The sequence below is a fragment of the Phyllostomus hastatus genome, unplaced genomic scaffold, assembly GCF_019186645.2.
Source record: "Phyllostomus hastatus isolate PE091 unplaced genomic scaffold, TTU_PhHast_1.1 phas_contig_38, whole genome shotgun sequence".
NCBI classification, from domain to species: Eukaryota; Metazoa; Chordata; class Mammalia; order Chiroptera; family Phyllostomidae; genus Phyllostomus; species Phyllostomus hastatus.
In genome coordinates this window covers 25104411-25123994 of record NW_025333869.1, presented here as the reverse complement: position 1 = coordinate 25123994, position 19584 = coordinate 25104411, and the positions used below count along the sequence as shown (strand labels likewise).

Below are 19584 nucleotides of genomic sequence, written 5' to 3'. Positions count from 1 at the left end.
ATGGTGGCTCTAGGCAGAGTTCGCAGGAGGCGCCGTCCCAGGAGCCAGGCCTTGAGCCAAAGTCCCTGCCCTGATGCCAGTGGGGGGAGGGTGGCTAGGCGTCCGACATATTACAGAGTACTTCCAGGCATGAGGCTCAGTGCCCAGTGCTGTATGGCCGGCACTAAGACGGGGTGGCAGGAGTTACGTGGGAACCGAGTGAAAGACCAGCGCGTAGACAAATCGCTGCAGAATCAGGCAAAGCAAAGCAGAAAGGGAGAAGGGACGACCCAAGAGTAGCAGCACAGAGTGGTGGGAACATGGTGGGCTCAGGGGTGACCCAAGAAGGCTTCTTGGAGGAAGTGGCACAGGGAATGCCTTTGGATCAATGAGGACTCTTGGCTACAAGGTTTAAAATAAAACAAACTGACCTCAGGGACATGGGCTCACAGCACCAGTCCGCTGGGAGATAGATGGGGCTTCCGGTACGACGACATGGGGTTCCGGGGACGCCACCAGGCCCCAGTCCCTCTGTGTTGGCTCTTTGGCCTCCTGCATGTTGGCCTCACGCTCTGCCTCACATGGAGATGAATCGCTGCTGCAGCCCCCGCCTCAGTCATCCTGGGTTTGGGCGCAGCAGCAGGGAGACAGCACCTGTCTCTTTCTGCATCTCCCCAGCTGAAGTCCGAGATGAGCTCTGATTAGTCCCGCATGCCCCGTTGCCTGTGCCTGAACCCCTGGTCATGGTCAGTAGGGGTGAGATGTGCTGGTGGCGTAGGCCCCAACCACGTGCCTGTCCCCAGAGCTGGGGGGCGGTCAGACCCACTTGAAACCCCAGGCCTCAGAGTCAGGAAGGTGGGTTCTTGGAGCAGCCTTCAGGGCACAGCCTTACCTAAGAGCAAGGCAGTGCTCCGGGCAGAAACGAGGCAGGCCTACCACCACCTTGAAAGCCAAGTGCAATTTTAGTGCAAGGAGCAGCGGGGAGGGCATTTCAGGCAGAGGAACCAGCCCACTCCAGGGCCCGTGCATGGGAAAGAGCCGTGTGTGCGTCCTTCTGCTGCCCCGTAGTGGGGTATGTATGGGGAAGGGAGCCTGCGATCAGGTCGGGCCAGTGTGTGGAGGCCTAAGGTCGCCCTGGAAGCCTGGTCTCTGGTTTCCAGGCAACAGGAGCCCCTGAGGGCTCTGGACAGGAAGCAGGGTATGGTGAGACCTTGCCTCCTAGATGACCCTAGTCCTCCCAGAGGCACCCCGGTCCATGTCCGCAGGGAGCTCTGGGTGGGAAGCCGATGTGCTCCCTGTGCCTCGCTCTTTCCAGCCGGCAGTCCCTCCCCAGCCTGCCCACGCCCACAGCGTCTTCCCTCTGCCCTGCTCTCTTCCCCCCGGGGTAGCCACACCACCCCCTGGAGACACATCATCCCCACTGAGTCCAGCCTCCAGGACAAGCACTGGCCGGCAGGAGCACAGGGTTCAGGCTCTCGCCTTTTGTGTCCTGTAGCTCCCACCGTCCCCGGCTGGGGCAAGTAAGCAGGACCCCAGGGTAGTGGGAGGCTGGTCCCAGACTGGAGCTTAGAAGGACAGGATGACTCAGGATAGGGGACTGCACCCTGGTGTGTGGTCAGCTGGCCTGGGGGAGAGGGGACAGAGTCACCACTGGTCCTCAGCCAGCTCTAGCTGCCTGCACTCCTCCCTGGGGCAACGGGCCTTGCCTAAACTTGCAGTGCTGGTCACACCCGCTCTCTCTAGGGGGGATGACCCAACAGCTGCCCCTGGGGCTGAGCCTCATCCCCACTCTGGGTGGGGCCTGCAGGGTGCTGCAGGGGCAGAACCCCTGGCTATCTGAGGCTTAACAACTCAAGCAGGGCCCACCGCCCTGGATGCAGCGAGCCCACAGGCTGAACCCGTCCCGGGAGCACATCTGACCTGCTTTGCCTCTCAACAAATGACAGTTGTGAACACTCACAAACCAGATTTTATTTAAATGCTTGCGTTCAGCTTCTCTTGAGAAGTCAGACTTAGTGTCACTGGGCCCGAGGTCTGCCTCGCTACTGTGGACTGGAGCAGAGGACAGCGGCCCCCAGCAGGTGGGCACGCCCAGGTGGGCACCCAGGCACCCAGGGACCTGACCCACCCGGTCCTAACAGAAGCTGGGCTTGTGACCTCGGTGCCCGAATCTGTTTCCTAGGCTGCTTGTGGCTCAAAAGAACAGAAATTCGTCCTCTCCCCTGGAGGCCAGGAGTTAAATTAAGTGTCACATTCCCGGCTAAGGCTCCAGGGAGACCCCTTCCTTGACTCTGCTGGGTCCCGGTGGCTCTAAGTGTTTCTGGCTTGTGGCCGCAGCACTCCAGTCTCTGCCTCCAGCGTAATGTGGCCCTCTCCTTCGTCACCTCTCCCTCCGCCTTTCTCCTGTAAGCGCCCTTGTCATGTAGGGCCCACCCGGTAATCCAGGACGTGTCATCCCAAGATCCTGAATTAATTATATCTTCAAAGACCCTTTGCCCCCATAAGTTTACATTCACAAATTCCCAGGGATTTGACATGGGTATATCTTTGGGAGGCTACCATCCAACCCACTTCATGCCTCAGTTCCCTCCCCTGTAAAATGGGGATGATGATAATAATAATAATAGTAGCGCCTACCTCACAGGCTGCTGGGCCACTAAGTGAGCTAGAATAGTATCAGATATTGTTAGTGTCATTCCTAATCTGAAAAGGAGAAGAGCCTCCCTGCAAAGGCTGTGGCTGGGGTGAGCGGGGCAGGTGCCCAGGAACTCTGCCCTTCAGGCGGCTGCTGACAGCCCCCCCTTCATCCCCCACAGACAATGGCCCCGTAGGCAAGCGGCGCACTGGCACTGCCACCGTGTTCGTCACTGTCCTGGACGTGAATGACAACCGGCCCATCTTTCTGCAGAGCAGCTACGAGGCCAGTGTGCCCGAGGACATCCCTGAGGGCCACAGCATCGTGCAGGTAGGGGGCCGTGGTCCCTTGGGGTGGCTGGGGGGCTGGGGCAGGCAGGGCCACAATCAGTCCTGAGTGCAGGGGCCCCAGGGCACCATGGCGGGGGGGGAGGGGGGGCCTGGAAGCCCGAGAGGGTCCAGCTGCTACTCTGGGAGTGGCCAGTGCTATGGGGGAAAGGCCCCCAGACCCCCACCTCCCTTCTGGGGAGAGTAGGACCCCAGGTTATATAGTCAAGGACACGGCTCTGGCTCCTCTCCAAAAATAAAACAAAACAAAACAGAAAGAAGCCTTGGCCACCCTCTTCTCCCTTCCTCCCTGCAGCCCCCTCCTCGTCCCCTCCCCAGATGAGCCAGAGGAGGAGATGGCAATGTCACACTTTCCCAGAAGGGAGTAGAGAGAGCCAGGGCCCAGCGAGGCCAGAACAGAGAGGCTTTCACAGGGCCCTTGGCCGAAACTCCCCTCTTGGGAAGTAAACAGGCACCAGAAGAAAGGAAGCAGACTCAGCGGGAGGGCGGCGGGGACCTGAGAATGGGGCCCGACCCTCCCCCCGAGCCTGGGGGCCTTCGTTGCTGGGGTGGGGGGCAAGGCCAGGAATGAATTACCCTCTTTATCAGCTGCGAGGGTTTCCGACTGGGAGGCTGAGCCAAACTCAGCAAATCTGGGCCTGTCGGCTGGGCCAGGCTCTGGGCTCGGGAGACTGGGAGTGGGATGGGAGCAGGGTGCTGATTCCCAGAGGCACCAAGAGTCCAGAAAACCACGGGGTTTGCAAGGGCCTGGGGCTGGTTCCAGCAGGAGGGAGGAGGAGGTCCTCTCCCTGTGGGTGTCCACCCCTGGGGGCTTGGAGAGCCCCTCCCCCCAGCCTAATACTCGCCACCCTGGCTCACGGACAGGTCTTCTGGGACCAGCCTGGGAACACACCTGGGGGTATGGCCGGTCCTTTGAGAGCCCCCCCCCATCCCCAGCCTTTCCTTCTCCTTCAGGCCTCAGGGCCACCTAACTCCCCCCGCCACCTCGTCTCCAGGAAGAGAACAGCTAGGGCCAAGCAGGGCACCTGGCGGGGGGCTGACATGGGTGACTGTCTGCAGGAGGAATTCCTCCTGGGATGTCTCAGGGGGTGTGGGAAGGGGGACCGTGAAGAGGTAAACAGGCTGGAAGGGTAACAGCCTGTCGGGAGAAGGCCTGCCCCGCTTTCCAAAGCAGTGGTTTCTGTTATACGGCATGACTCAGACTGAAATCCTAGACCCCGTCGGTAATATGGGGCAGCCCTGAGTCGCCCGTCGCCCGTCTCTCAGGGAGAAACGCAGGCGCTAGTGACTCTCCGGAAAGTAAGTTTCTGTCTAAGAAACTTAGACAGAAGTTTCTGGGCATGACTCACCCTTCGACGCACTGATAATACTGACATGGAAGGAGGGTATGTGGGGGGCGGAGGGGGGGCGGCTCTCCGACAGGGCTGCTTGGAGAGAAAGCTTCTCTCTAGGGGCATCTGAGGGAAGAAAAGGACTCTGTAGGCTTTGGGGGTGTGGGGACGTACCCAGGCCAGACCTCCCTTCGCTCAGTGAACGGAGCCCCCTAGGTCCGCGCCCCAGCTGGTGGGGCAGAGTGAGGGGCTGGACACAGAGTCCCAGGCTCGTAGGAGGGAGAAGTGGATGGACAAGGCTGACCCATACCGCCAAAGGGACGTGATCCCTGTCCTCCCCCCCAGAGGTACAAAGAGTAGGGCGGTTCCAGACAGGAGGTGGCTTTCAGCTGCAGAGCAAAGAGGGCTTCACAGAGGTGGTGTCCTATGGAGCATAAGGCACAGCCAGGAGAGGACAGGTTGTTCCGTTTGCCTGGCATCTTGGGTCAAGACAAGGTAAGAGAGAGAGTTCAGAGCCGGTTCCCAGAAGCCACTGAACACCAGACTGAGGAGCTCTGGCTTTACCCAGCCAGCATTAGGGAGCCGGGGACAGTTTTGGAGCTGGGCAAACTAGAACTCGCTCTTTGAGAAGACCTGGCTAGCTGCACCATGAGTCATGGCGGGGTGAGGTGGGCAGCCCCCTGGCCGAGCCCAGATGACCCTGGCCAGCAGCCAGACCGCTTCTGCCTCTTCTCCAAACGTGGGACCCAGCCACAGCATAGAGCCCTGGCTTTGTGAGGAGAGGTTAAGAGTTAGGGATTCTAAGAAGCCCATACCCTCGATGGGATTACTTTGATAGGAAGCCCGTCAATGAAGCAACCACATAAAAGGTGGGATACCTAGTGTGGTCCAGGTTTGAAGTCCCACAGCTGTCCTGGAGAAATCCGGACCACCCCACCCTCGGGGAGGCTACCACCTTCCGTGCGTGAGGCACAGAGCCCCCATGATGTGTCCTCAGGTTGCATCACCTCCAGGGACTGGCAGAGCCCCCTGCCACTCTGGCACAGCACCTGGCCTGGCCTCTGCAGGGAGCTCCCTGACCCATTCTCCCCTCTTCCTGATCCGTCCCGATGTGCTGCACTGAAGAGGGACAGCCAGGGTGGCTATTGGGTAGTCAGTATGGAGAGCCTCACTTGCCCCTCCTCTCAGCAGGCACCCAGGCGACTGATCCACCATGAGGGTGCTGGCTGCTCCAGGGATTACCAGGCAAATGCTGACGGGAAATCCAAGAGGAGTCCCTGGGTTCCCTTTGACTTCAGGCCCTGAGTTGGCCCAGAGAGCAGGACAGTACCTTGTCCCCAGTGTGGGCTGCGTTTCCACTTGGCTGGAGGGAACCTTTGGCCATTCTGCAACTCGCACTGAAATCCCAGCTGGATTTGGCCCTGGAGGGTGGGCATAGCTACTGTTGGGAAGTGGGGTTTGTGGGGGCCCTTCTCCCTGGAGGTAGCTGGTGCCTACTTGCCAGAAAGGAACCCTGGAAACCCCAGGTGTACTCTCCAGAGCCTCGGGCCAGGGGTCCAGATGGCTGCAGGTTCTCCACAACTGGTCCAGCAGTCTGTCAGCAGGCAGCAGCTAGGGGGTCTGCAGAGAGCAAGGTATTCTTGCAGGGCCTTCTCTGGGAAAGGCCATGAACCTGGGCACATAGGATGTGTGGGCCACTGTCTTCCTGCAGCCTGTGGTGCAAGGCTATGTCCAAGGGAGGAGGGTCCGAGGGTAGCTCCTGGGTGGTGGGGACGGCCTGTCACATCTTGGTAGATTCCGTGCAGTCCCAATCAGGGTTGTCGTTGTGGTCTGGCAGGGAGCATTGAGGTACGGGCCGACCACGACGGAAGCTGTGCAGGGAGCGGCGCAGGGAGCCCAGGCGCTTCCAGAGCCGGAGCTGGGGCTCGCTGGGGCTCCCCGGGTGGTGGGGCATGCACTCTCGGGCCTGGCGGCTTGGATCCAGTGCTGCCGGCTTGCAAAGGGTCATGAACAGCAGACAGGAGGCCAGCAGGAGGAAGATGCAGGCCAAGGCAATGAGCACGGGGAGGGTGTCCGCTGCCTCCATGGGGCTCCCCGGAGTGACAGGAGTCATGAGGGGGCTGGGGCCCCCTGTGCTCATGGTTCCTGCAACAGGAATGGGACAGAAGCTCAGAGGCACATCAGCTGGACCCAGGGCTGGGGAGGGGACATGGGTAGGGGACGGGCACTGCTAAACTGGCAGCAGAGAGCATCACAGCCATTGCACAGGTTAGAACAGGGAGGCCCACAGAGGTGACAAGTCTAAGGTCACACAGCAGAAAATCGATGGAGTTGGGCCCAAACTCAGGGCCTCTTTCTCCTCTATCTCCCTGCCCGCCTACAGCGGAAGAGCTGGAAAGGTAATGCCTTCCGGCATTTAAAAATCAATTCTCATGAATTACAATAGTCCTAGAACCGAAAACCTGGGATCTAAGACCAACTCCATCAATACCTTGCTCTGCGACAGGAACGAGCCACGGATCACAGGGTGCCAGAGCTGGCAGCAACCTCGGCAGTTACTCCATGCCTGACGTCAAGGCCGCAAACCGGGGGCCCGCCAGCATGTTTCGTTTGGTTCTTGCAGTATTTTTATACATTTAAATTGTGATTTTAAAACCACAAACAAAAGAACAAGAGATTTCACATAAATATCTGAGCGTGTGGCATCTCTGGAAATTGCAGAATTTCAACACTGGCAACGTGAGGCTAGTTGTGTCTGGCAGCTGGTGGCTACAGCTGAGTGGCAGCTCCCTCCTCCAGACGGGCCTGGCCCCCAGCCCCCCGCGCTCCCCACAGGCCCACTGCACACCTCACTTTGCCTGCATACCTCACGCCACCTGCCTGGTCCCAGGGACATTCCTATTGGTGCTTCCCAAGACAGTCCAAGCTGCTCCCATGATAAGGGAGGGACTGAGGCCCAGATAAGGGCAGGCCAAGCCCAAGGGCTCACCTGTGAGCCAGAACCAGGCTCCCCAACTCCGGGCCCCACATCCTTGCCAACCCACTGGCTCCCACCCCTGTCTAGAGCTCCCTGAGCCACTCTGAGAATGGGTGGAAAATAACCCACAGAGAACAATGGAGTTGACCAGGTGGGGCTCAAACCCCACACAACACCTGTCCCTGTTATCACTTAAGAGCATCCCATTAGAGGGAGGAGGGCAGATGGTCCTTGTAGATGAGGCTGAGCTTTTGGTCACAAACAAAAATGCCTACAGACCCAGGCTGGTGGGCAACACATGAACCAAGAGGGCAATGGGCAGTGGGCAGGCCTGCCTGGGCATGCTGTCAAGGGAGTGCAGGGGCTGCGGCCAGGTGGTGGGGTGCTGGACCTCAGGCCCAGTGAGGTCAGCTCTTCTGGTTTTCCAAGAGAAGCCAGAAACCTGCATTTTTAGGCAAACTTTCCTGATGTTTAAATGTTGGCAACTAATTCAAATTTGGGTTAACGTGAGAGTGGGGGTGGGGTGGGGAGGGAGAGAGAAAACACTGCAAAGGCCAAATAAATGTGATTCCAAACAATTAGTAATGGATTTTAAGATATTTAAAACACTGGAGCAGGCCGAACAAAACACATGAGAGGGCTACACCCAGCTCTGTGATCTTTGATTTCTACAAACACAGGCCAGGAACCCCCAAAGATGGCCCAATAACAATCATTTACTTCTCTTTGACTTTGAAGACTGTGGTGAGACCGGGGTTAGCAGGGTCCCTTCCTTCCCCAGCTTGCAGCCTCATCCACTTCACAGTCATGTGTCCGAGCCTGCCAGTGGCTGCCGAGAGTCCATGTCAGTAGGCAGGAGGGAGTGGACAGGGGCCACCCACTTTCACCCTCCCGACCCCCACCGTCAGCCCCCACCGCAGGCACTCACCAACAGCCACAGGACCTGACTCCGAGCTCCCTGTGCCAGCCTCCTGCCTGCCCACAGCATCGCCCTGTGCCTAGCAGGCTAAAGGCATCCAGTGCACCCCACCCCACCTCCCACCCGTTCCCTACCACCACTTCCTCCTGCATTTCCAGGCAGAACAGGACCCCTCCCAGCTCCCAGCTCCCAGCTGGAAATTCTGATGGCCATCTAGCTGCCCAGGGCCTCCGCCTTGCAGGCATCGCCTAGAGAGCGCCCTGGCCAGGCAGCCATACGTGGGCTGGCCCTTCCTTGAATCTGAGTGGGGAGAGGGATGGGAATGGGGTGTGCCCACCACCATCTCCCATGGGAAGGAAACTGGCTGCCCCTCTATTCGGCCCTGGGCTGTGCTTGGCTGGGGGCGAGGGAAGGGCAGTCTGAGCAGGAGGAGTCTCCACCCTGCTAGTCCGACTGTTACTTCAGGGCCTTCACACAGGTCTGCAGACATATCAGGCCAGCAAAGCAGCTCCTGGCTCCAGTCCTTGGAGAAGCACTTTAATAAAAAGATCCAAGAGGCTATAAGCATCTGAGTAATTCCCTTGGAAGCAAGAGATTCTGAAGTGCTTGAAAACAGCAGCCACCCTGCCTGGAGCACACACCAGGCCAGCTGCCAGGCACCCTGATGCCCCCTCCGACTGGCCAGGCCTGCTTGGTCCAAAAAGGGAGGCCTCTGCCAGACCAAGGCTGGGAATTGCCATAAGAGCAGGTGAAGTCTCTCCCACACTCCTGGAGTCCAGGGCACCCCAGCAGACCTGCTCTTCACAGAGCTCTGTGAGCTTAGTCTAGAACCTTCTTTCTTGCCTCCAACTCCATAGGGCAGGGCCTGTGAGTGAAGCACGTCTTGCTGTGTGGTCTGGGGCTAGCCACTGCCCCTCATTAGGACCTCCACTCTCTACAAAAGCAGAGGGCTCCCCCAGGGCCAAGCATGCCCCCACGTGACCCTCATGACCCCCGTGACCCCAGCAAGGGTCTGCCCCACTCTCCTCAGCAGGCTTTCTCCTGCCGCCCCCCAGGCACTGACCTCAGAGCCAGCCCTCCGCAGTCCCGGGCCGGGTGAAAGGTCTTCTTGCTGTCCGAAGGAGACCCAAGGAGCCCCTGGTGCCCCCTGCGACCCCAACCTGCCCTGGACTCTGCGGTGCCCAGTGTCCCTCAGTCACCCAGACTGGGCAGAGTGGGTCGTGTCCCTTCCCTCTCCTGCCAGACCTGGCTTTGTCTGGAAGTTTGGGCTCTGCCTTGGGGGAGGGGACACTGCAGAGGGTAGGGATGGCAACTGGGTTTGGAGAAGGAGCCGGGAGCTGTGTGCCTGAGCCTTCCCAGGGCCTCACTCCAGCCTGTCTCCTTGGAGGCCTCCGGAGGGGCGGAGACGCCAGAGGGACCCAGGGGGAAGATTTCAATGCCTCTGCGGCCCTGTGGCTCTCACCTTCCCCCACTGGACGTGTGAATGGTACGGTCTTCGGCCAGGGTCGCTATTCACTGTCTGCCAGCCTCCAGGTTACCAGGGAGAGGGGCTCCCCGTGGTGAGAACAGGCAGAGAGATGGGCCTTGAGGCCCCTCCTCCCCTCCCGAGTCCCTGGGCCTTTCACCTCCCAGGTTTCTCCCTCAACTTCCCAGAAAAGCACCTTCCCTTTGCAGGTAGCTACAGAAGTGAGGGGTGAGAGGCATTTTCAAGAGTCAGAGAGATCACAGGGCAACAAGCCTAACAGCGAGGGACAGCCACAGCTGTGCTCCTTGCAGTTTGGGTGGGCCCTTGGAGCCCCTCCAGGCAGTGGCTCTCTGTATACCACACACCACCATACTCCCCTCCACACACAGCCGACACACACATCCTAACCCCCACCCACACGCTCCACCCACCAGCCCACATACCCACACCCCACATACCCACACACCCCACACACCCTCACACTCCCCCACACCCAGCCTCCCCCTACCCCGCACACGCACCCCCTCCACACCCCCACCCCACACCCACCCACACGCACATACACGCTCCTCCCCCAACCTTCTTTCTTTCTAGAAACCAGAGCTTCCCTGGCAACAAGCTGCCTCCTTAGGAGCCTAAGTCTTAAGCAACTTCTCCATCAAGGACCCCCAAGCTCCTGGAAATATAACAGAGGGGGAAGTTGTAGCTCCGCCCAAGACCTGAACCTGGGCCCCCCCCCACCTTTTTTGGAACCCTAGTTGGGATATTTAGCTTCTTCCTCCTATTCTTAGTCCTCAGCCGCAAAAGAAGCATTCTCTGCACAGCCCCAAATGGATGGGAGCCTTCCATGGACTGTCAAAGTCCGCTAGATGACCGAGGGGTCATCTCATCCAGCCCCCCTCCCTCAGATGATAAAACCGAGGTCCAGAGAGGTATGGCCTGGCCAGGGTCACCCAGCCAAGTAGCCACGCAATTCAGCACCCTGGGTGAGGTTCCTGGGAGCTCAAAAGGCTGAAGGAGGGAACCGTGGAGGTATGAGCCAACCTAGTCAAGCCTGGGTCCATCACCCACCTTCTCCTTGTCCTCCCCATGACCCTGGAGGGGGTCAGAGAACAGAGCTGGCAGCCCCCCTGCCACAGACAGGGCAGCATGGAGACCTCGTGGGGGATGAGAAAGACAGACGTGTCCCTCTCCCATCCCACACCCCAGCCTCTGTGCAAAACCACAGATGTAGGCAGGACAGGCTGGGGGCAGTGTGGAGGGAAGAAGAGGGACTCCAAAAACATCTTCTCTCCTGTGGGGTGGAATTCAAAGACTTACCTTATATCATTCTTCCTCAGCTAAAGGCCACAGATGCCGACGAGGGCGAGTTCGGGCGTGTGTGGTACCGCATCCTTCAGGGTGAGTGGGCTGCCCTAGGATGGCAGGGGCCAGCCCTCCCCCTGGGTAGAGCTTCTCTGGGCTCCCAGGGGTCTGGGAGGCAAAGCCCAGGAGGCCCTGGTGCTGTACACACAGGCGAGCCCGAGGGAGGGAGCAGGGACATTCTCCAAACACTAGCGCCATGTTGGATGTCTTTTAAGTTTAGGTGCCACACTTGATTGCTTTGCTCCTGAAGTTCCTCATGTCCCACGGTGGGACATCGTCCTAACAGAGGGGGGTCTGGGGGACCAGGGCAGCCTTCAGCAGCAAGCTCCCCAGAGACTGTCATTGGCCCAACATGTGTCATGTGCCCATTCCTTAACCAATCACTATTGGCTTGGACACTGGGGCAGTGCCCCCAGCTTCCCAAAATGAGTCACAAAGCACATGGACTAAGAGTGGCGGAGGGCAGATCCCCGGAGAAAAATCAAGTTGCTGTCACTACAAGACCTGAGAATGGATGCCAGACCAACCCAAATAGGCCCACCAAGTCCTGGCTTCCACCACCCACAGAATTTGGATTGGCCCCTCTTTCTGTAGTGCCCAGATCCCTCTGAAATATTGATTCTATTGAGACCTCTGGGTATGGGGTATCAGGGGTCCCCAGGCTTCCCTTTAGGAGGGTACAGAGTAAATTTCTACACCCTCCCTCAAATCCATCCAGGCCAGGGCAGCGTGAGACAGAGGCCTGCTTACCATTGTGGGCTTCAGCCAAGCTCCTGAGACCTCTGAGCAGGGTCAGCACTCTGGGGGCTGGACCCCCCTTCTTTATCCCTACAATCCCCCGAGGATCCTGCTCCAGGACAGAGCCCATGTATCTCATCTGACTCTCCACACAGGTAACCATGGCAACAACTTCCGGATCGATGTCAGCAGTGGGCTCCTGAAGCGAGGGCCCCGGCCCTTGGACCGGGAGCAGGACTCATCCCACGTGCTGATGGTGGAGGCCTACAACCATGACCTGGGCCCCATGCGGAGTTCCGTCAGGGTGAGGCCGGGGGCGCACTGGGGTGGCTCTCAGGTGGCCAGCCATCGGGTTATAAAGCCCCACATCCCCTTCTGCGCTGACCTCAGGGCTGGGTCACAGCCACAGCTGGACTGGATCTCCCACTGGGGGCCCGGCAGGACAAGGCTGCCACTGATCTGGGTTCCAAATGACTCCTGGGGCTCAGGGTGCTGGCCTGGGGACTCGGATGTGTCATTGTGTCCTGAGCCTCAGTTTCTCCAGATGTGGAAGGGGGTCAGTGATAGGATAAACGAGGCGTCCTCACCACACCAACCCACGCAGCTCTCTGGGGTGAGCCGAGAGATCTCACGTCTGTGATCTGAGAGATGTATGTGTTGCCCACTTCATTTTAGAAATAAGGAAGCTGAGGCACAGAAAAATCATTACCGATAGATCTCAGAGCCCAGGTCTTTTGAGTCCAAGTCCAGTGCCCTTTCCACTGAAAATGTTCCCCAAACATCCCACCTGCTCCTTCAAATGTATTCTTTTCTGCCCACCCTAACCTCGGGCCTCTCTCAGGCAGCTAAAATGAGATCAGTCTTCATCTTCCTGGATAGTCAAAAACAGATGCAGACATTCCCACCGGCAGGGCCAGGTTACGTACCGTCCGGCCCAGCAGCAGGGAGAGGACTGAAACGACCTCTCCAGGTCACCCCACCCTCCCCCCACTGCAGGCTCAGCCTCTCACCGAGGCTTCCCGTAAACCAGGTGGAAAGTGAGTCACACCCCAGAGGTGGAGAGTAGGAGGGAGATGGGAAAAGTCAGGTGGAGGGACTTTTACCCAGAACTGAGTGAGGCAGAATCGGCTCTTCTTATCAGCCCCATCTCCACCTGCTGTTTCCCCTGGCTGGAAACAATGAGCAGAGGCCTGCGGGGGTCACCGTCACACGCCAGGGGAGGTAGGGGGCAAGTGACTCAGCCTCCGCCCGGCAGAGATGGGAAAGGAAGCCTGGGTCCTCAGGACTGCCCCACCAGGTGAGAGCTGCACCTGCGGAGGTGGCTGAGTCGGGCAGGCCCCTTGGGTTTTTACACCTCAGGACTGCTTGGAACAGCTCCAGAGCCCTGGTGACCGAGGGTAAAGCACAGTGACCTGGGTGCTCATGGGTGGCCCCACACGATCGAGCTCATCTGCATGACTGTGTGTTGCTTATTCACACGATCCACTCCCGTCAGAGCCTGCTTCAGGCCACACGGGGTGACTGATGTCAGCACAGCTTTGGTTGGCTCCCAGGGCCTCGAGCTGCCTAACCACAGCCCTCCTCCCAGCCCCCTCACTCCTCACCCTCCGAGAAGCAGGTGAGCAGCTCTCTCCACGGCCTGCTCCTGTCAGTGTCCAGGCATGGTGGCTGCAAACATTTTAAAGCCACAAATCTTAAACAAAATGCTGTCCAGCACCTCAAGGCACTGTGTAAAACAGACCAAAGTTGGGCCACAGATCCATGCGGGGCTGGGATGCTCACAGCCGTGCCTGCTGGGCCAGCTCCTGTTGCTCCTCTCCCCAGGAACCCCGAGGACTGATGAACCCTCACATACTACTTAGTCTGTGCCAGGCACCTTTATAAGTACGTCATGTACTTGACCTCATTTAAGCCTCATAACAGCCCTATGAAGTAAGCACTGTTATTGTACCCATTTCAGAGGTGAGGAGATTGAGGCAAAAAAGGGATCAGCCAATGTGTTCAGGGTCACAGAGCAGTAAAGGCAGAGCCAGTCTTCACACCAGGCCGTCGGCTCAGGTCTGTTTTCGTGACCACAGCCCCAGGCTGCCTTGCACAAGGCCCTTCAGAACTCTAGCCCCAAGAGCCATTTGTAAGGTGGGAATTTGGGAGCTGGCCCCTGGGGTGGGGGCTGGATGACCCTTGCAGCATACAACCCCACACCCTGAGCCCTTTCTGAAGACAGTGTGGGGACTTCAGTTTTGCTCTGGGTTCATTTCCCGGCAGCTGCAGAGGTGGTCTGCAGGGACCGCCCATAGTCTCCAGTTCCCGCTGCACAGACCAGGGACAGCCCAGATGGAAGGGCCAGAGAGCGCAGAGTCAACGGTCCTTGCAGGGACTGAGGGTTCCCATGCACGTCCCTGGTGCGCATGTTTTCTGTCCTGCCCCCGTTGGAGGGCACAGCACCGGAGAGAAAGCAGGGCTAAGCCCAGCAGTGTGGCAGCTGAACCCTCCTGTTCAGCAAGAATTTGGCAGGCCCGTGTGTTTCCTGTACATCTGTGTGTCTCAGCTTTGCAAACCACACACCATTTTGCCCCCTGTCTCTGCTGCTAAAAACAAGGCTGAAACCAACAGGAGGAGAGTGGCATGCAGCCAGCCTGCTGGAGGACGGGCCACACCCTAGCCCTGTTTTTCCCCCTGAACCCTTGGACTTGGCTGTTTGGACGAGCCGACTCAGGAAGGAGAAGGCTTACCGTTTTGAAAGATGGACAGTTAGTTTCTGTTTATGGAAAGTGAGTTCCCAAAATTCATCTGTGCAAATTCCCCCCAACACCCACCCCACCCAGGATCTCCCCAGCCAAATTCTTGGGGAAGCCAAAAGTAGGAGGTTCTGGCTTGTGAGCAGCTGTGCTCTGGGGTAGGCCCTCCAGTTTGCATAGTGGGTTCTGGGTGTTTGGGTGCAAAAACAGAATGACACAGCAGGGCTCCAGGAACTCCTGGAGCAGCGGAGTAGAGAACCCTTGATCCCCATATGCCTCCCCTTCCCCTCCCTCTGCCACCCCACCCACCCCAGAGTTCTCTACCCATCAGGCCACCATTTCTGCTTATAACGAAGACCCTTCACTTCTCTCCAGCTAATTCCCAGCTAAACCCAGAACAGAAGCCAGGGCTGACCCCAGCAGCTGCCATCAGTCAGGAACCAATATTCACGTTCTCAGACAGCCTGCGCCTCGACCCCGCCGTCAGTGCTGTGGCCACGTGTGAAGTCTGCGTTGCGCATCACTGCCCGGCCCCGGCCCCACATGCTCCCTCTCCCTCTGCCGGCAAGTCTGCTGGCCCTGGCTCTGCCAGGCTAGAAGGAAGGTGTCCCTCCTGCCTGGGGCAGCTTACCCCCAACGCAATGTGAAGAGTAGCAGTATTGGTAGATTGGGAACCAGAAGATCCCACCCTCCCTTTCCAGCCCTCTCACTCACTGTGAGGCCTTGGGCAGGTCCTTCCCCACCTCTGGGCCTCTATTTCCCATATGGGGGGAAAAAAGAGGCATGAGCCCTGGGTCTCCCTACAGCTCCTTGAGCAACAGTACTGATGATATGCAGCCAGCGGCTCTAACTCCCCTCCCCACCTCACCAGTTCTTCTGAACAAAGCCCAGGTCCTGCCGGTGGCTAGGCCACACCCGCCCGTGCTCAAGTATGGCGGGGGCGGGGCAGCGGCAAAAAGGAGGGAGTGCTGCTCATCTCTAGCCACAGACATCCCTCCTCAAATATCTTTAAAATGGTTTTATTTTTGTAATGCAAGATGTACATGGTCATTAAAGAGAAATTAGGAAGTGCAGATAAGCAGTGATGAAAATTATGCATAATTCCACAATTCAGAAACAGCCACTATCTCGGGCCGGCTCCCCAGAAGCAAATCTGAACACAAGGATTAGTATGACCGTGATTATAGGAAGTGTCCCAGGAAAAACTGGAAAGGCCCCTGGGACCAGCAAGGAAAGGCAGGCAGCAAAGTGGCACAGAGGGGACTTCGACTCAGCCCCACAGGGAGGTCTGGAGAGAGTCACCTCGGCTGCCCCAGTCGGGCCCAGGAAGCTGGGGAATCTCTACCGCTCACCCATCCGTCCGTGGCGAGGGCGGCCCCCAGGGACTTAACGCCCAAGCCCTTCTGGCACCCTGGGCGTGCGGGTCCCGGCAGCCTGGGTAGGCGCTGTGCTGGCAATGAGAGTGCCCGGGCGGTGCCCTAGAATCCGCAGGGGTCTGAGCAGTGACACCCTCCACTCCAGTCATGATGAACGTTTTCATGTCAGTTCTCCCAGACACATTTAAGTGTTTGAATGGGGTCACTTTGAACCTTCTCAAGCACTTTGGCAGGGCCTCGCTCATTTCGTCTTCATAACGGCCCTAGGAGCGACATGGGGCGTGAATTATTATATCGATAATTGCTGTTTCATAACTGAGAAACTCGATGGCCCACAAGATTCACTAATTAGTCACAGGTTCTCACAGGGCTAGTAGCAGAGTCAAGAGCAAGGTAAGTTTCGTTCCTTAACAAATGACGTTTGAGCACCTGCCACGTGCTGCGTGCTGTGCAAGGTGGGGGGACACGGTAAGCAGCCAGACAGCCCAGAGGCCCTCTCCTGGCAGCTCACCGCAGGCGCAGGCCCAGGGTCCCAGCTCCGGGATTTCCTGGCCTCCCCCAGCTTGACCTCCCCCTCTGGGCCGGCTCCCGCAGGTGATAGTGTACGTGGAGGATGTCAACGACGAGGCCCCGGTGTTCACGCAGCAGCAGTACAGCCGCCTGGCGCTCCGGGAGACTGCAGGCATTGGCACTTCCGTCATCGTCGTCAAAGCCACAGATCGAGACACTGGTGAGGCCAGCCGGGGAGTCTCCTTCCCAGAGCGACCCTCCCCAGCTAAATTCCTCCTGCTCCTGGAGGGCCGGTCATCCCCAGGGCCCCTCAGGCTCCCCCTTCAGCTGCCCCCAGGCCAGGGAGCAGCTCCTAGGATAGTCTTGGTGGCTTCTTCACCAGACGCCCAGGACCAGGAGGGCTGGAGTCAGGGGGAGTTGTCCCAGTCTCTACCTGGAGAGAGGAGAGGTCACAAGTTTGGGAAGTCCAGATTTGTCGTCACAGGACCTGGCAGCTCCCTGTTGGCCTTTGGTGAGGGGCCGGGCTGGGAGAGGCAGAGGGCATGGCAGAAAGCTGGCCGAGGCCTGCTCCCCCGCCCACGTCAGCCCTGGGCCTGGCACACACAGGCTTTCACAGGCACTGTGCCCCGTTCTGTAGGACAGTGGTCTGCCCTGAAGGGAACCTGGGTCTTGCCCAGAGCCCCGAGCCCCAGAAGTAGCCACAGTGAGCAGTGCAAAATGAAGGAGAAGGTGGCCGGGTCACTGTGGCCCTCTTCATGAGGCCTGGCTGTGTGGGCCAGAGATACAACCAGAGAGGAGCTCTTTCCTGGGGGTCTGCTGCCCCCGCCCCCAGCGGCTCTCTGAGCTGCTCCCACTTTCCCAGTTCCTGCGCTTCCTTATCATCAGCTGCACCGGTGGCTCCCAGCCCAGCCCAGCCCAGCCCAGCCCAGCCCTGTGAGCATTTCTGCCAACCTGAGGCACAGGATGGGGTGGAAAGAGAAATAGGTCCGAGCACTCTCAGGTGGGTTTCTCTCCCATCTGTACAGTTCAGGTCACATGCCCAGGGGTTCATGACCTTTTCTGGGCCAGGAATTCCTTTGAGAAACAAGTAAAAGCCATGGATCCCTCCTCAGAAAAATGCACATCAATTCAGAGTTTTGCAAAGCAATTTCAAAGAAGGCTGGGACTTCCTAGGTGGTTTAGTGACCATTCCCCTGTAAGCCTGTGGACTCGGGCTAAGGAATTCCACCTCTAGCTCCTGGCTGAAGGAAGCATTCTAAGACCCAGGCATGTGGAGTGAAGGAGTTGGGGAAATGGGAGGTGAGTCTGGCACTGGAAATCTGTGGCTGGAGGGACCAAATGAAGACTTGGTCACCACTGAGGACACTGCCCTGGTTAGTCAAACACTTTTTAAATCAACGCCCTCACTACAAGAGATCCCTTTTGTCCCCACCCTCTCTGTCCAAATACCCAAGGGAGGTGCTTGAGCTTAAATGTTGAAGCTCCGGGAGCAAAGCCACTCTGGCGTATCTTTCCTGCCCAGGCTGTTGAGTCCCCAGAGCGGGTCAACAGTGTGTTCTGGGCCTTGCCATCCACAGAGACCTTGACCCTGTCCTCTGTTGCATCCCTTAGGACAATTCAGGCCAGAGGTGGGGAGCAGTGCATCCTGGGTAGACCAACCACGGCCCCTCACCCTGTCCCTCAGGGACAGCATCAGGTGTGCTGTGGACACCTTGGGAAGCCACAGGGAAGCCCCACCCCCATCTGGGACTGCACAACCTCTCGTGTCCTCCTGCAGGGGACGGTGGCCTGGTAAATTACCGCATCCTGTCAGGCGCAGAGGGGAAGTTCGAGATCGACGAGAGCACAGGGCTTATCATCACTGTGGATTACCTGGACTACGAGACCAAGACCAGCTACCTGATGAATGTGTCCGCCACCGATCAGGCACCGCCCTTCAACCAGGGCTTCTGCAGCGTCTATATCACACTGCTCAACGAGCTGGATGAGGACGTGCAGTTCTCCAACGCCTCCTATGAGGCAGCCATCTTGGAGAACCTGGCACTGGGCACTGAGATTGTGCGGGTCCAGGCCTACTCCATCGACAACATCAACCAGATCACCTATCGCTTTGACGCCCACACCAGTGCCCAGGCCAAAGCCCTCTTCAAGATAGACACCTACACGGTGAGGGAGGCTGCGGTGGGCACAGCAAGGGCTCTCCCTACAGGCAGGGAGCTTGACCCTTTTAAAGCTAACCAACGCTTATGAAGCTTCTTCTATACATATGGCATTCTCCTCTTTGTCATTATCTCTTTGAGATAAACATCCCTGCAATATATCCCTTTTAATATTCAGGGGTAAGGTAAGGTTTATACCTAGGCAACCTGATGTCCTTCTTATTACTGGATAATGAAAGCTATTTGAGTCATTGTGTTTCCCTTTTTACCTTGGCTGTTAGGAAGCTCCAGTATAAATTTTGTGTTTCATTGCAATAGCTAGTTTTAGCAAGGTGTGTGGTGCAGTTCTCTGTTATCTATTGCCTGGCTCTTGCTCTTTTATCTTTGCTTTGCTTTTTTGTAAGAACCCCTTCTCCAAAAATGGGCATGGTAATAATCACTACAATGTACCAGACCTTGGGAATACAAAGGTGAACAAGATCCTTCCCAGTCCCCAGAGAGTTCTCAGGCTAGAAGGAGAAGAAGTAGGAATAATCAAGGGTACAAGTCAGAGCACCACAAGGGAAGAAGTGAAAAGAACTACAATAGCGGTGTAATGCAGCGTCTCTGGGGTGAGCGTTCCTGGCCGGGAAAGCAGGAAGCCTCCACGGAAGAGGTGGCATCTGAGTGAGACTGGGAGAGCAGCAGGATTCCAACCTACAGAGCTTCACAGAAAAGTCCTGTCAGGCAGAGGGAGGGCTGTGGAGGCAGAACAGTGGGACAGAATGTTTGGGGTTAGTGAAGAGTCTGGTTTGGCCGAAGCATGGGACTGCTTGGGGGTGGGACAGGCTCTGCCCGGTGGGTGCAATGTTGTCACTCACCCATCTGGACCCCTCCCTGCAGGGTGTGATCACAGTCAAGGGTCTAGTGGACCGGGAGAAAGCTGACTTCTACACCTTGACAGTTGTGGCGGATGATGGCGGCCCCAAAGCAGACTCCACTGTGGTGAGTGGGTCCCCGGGTGAGAGCTCCACAGATGCCACCCATCACCACCCAAGGCACCCAA

At 57.9% G+C, this 19584-nt stretch overlaps 2 protein-coding genes across 2 annotated transcripts in view; one reads left to right on the top strand and one right to left on the bottom strand.

Moving 5' to 3' along the window:
* Positions 1–19584, top strand: part of CDH23 (cadherin related 23) — a 412088-nt gene that overhangs the window by 314725 nt on the left and 77779 nt on the right. Inside the window, exons 27-32 of the mRNA XM_045841835.1 lie at positions 2796–2944; positions 10994–11054; positions 11912–12060; positions 16465–16600; positions 18158–18546; positions 19422–19523. Coding sequence (XP_045697791.1) covers positions 2796–2944; positions 10994–11054; positions 11912–12060; positions 16465–16600; positions 18158–18546; positions 19422–19523 — 986 coding nt within the window. The remainder of the gene's footprint in view (positions 1–2795; positions 2945–10993; positions 11055–11911; positions 12061–16464; positions 16601–18157; positions 18547–19421; positions 19524–19584) is intronic.
* On the bottom strand, positions 6073–9348 carry CUNH10orf105 (chromosome unknown C10orf105 homolog). The gene is made up of 2 exons (XM_045841837.1): positions 9252–9348; positions 6073–6437 (listed from the first exon to the last, which is right to left on the bottom strand). Exon 2 carries the CDS (start codon positions 6430–6432, stop codon positions 6073–6075), a length of 360 nt encoding a protein of 119 aa, XP_045697793.1. The 5' UTR covers positions 6433–6437; positions 9252–9348.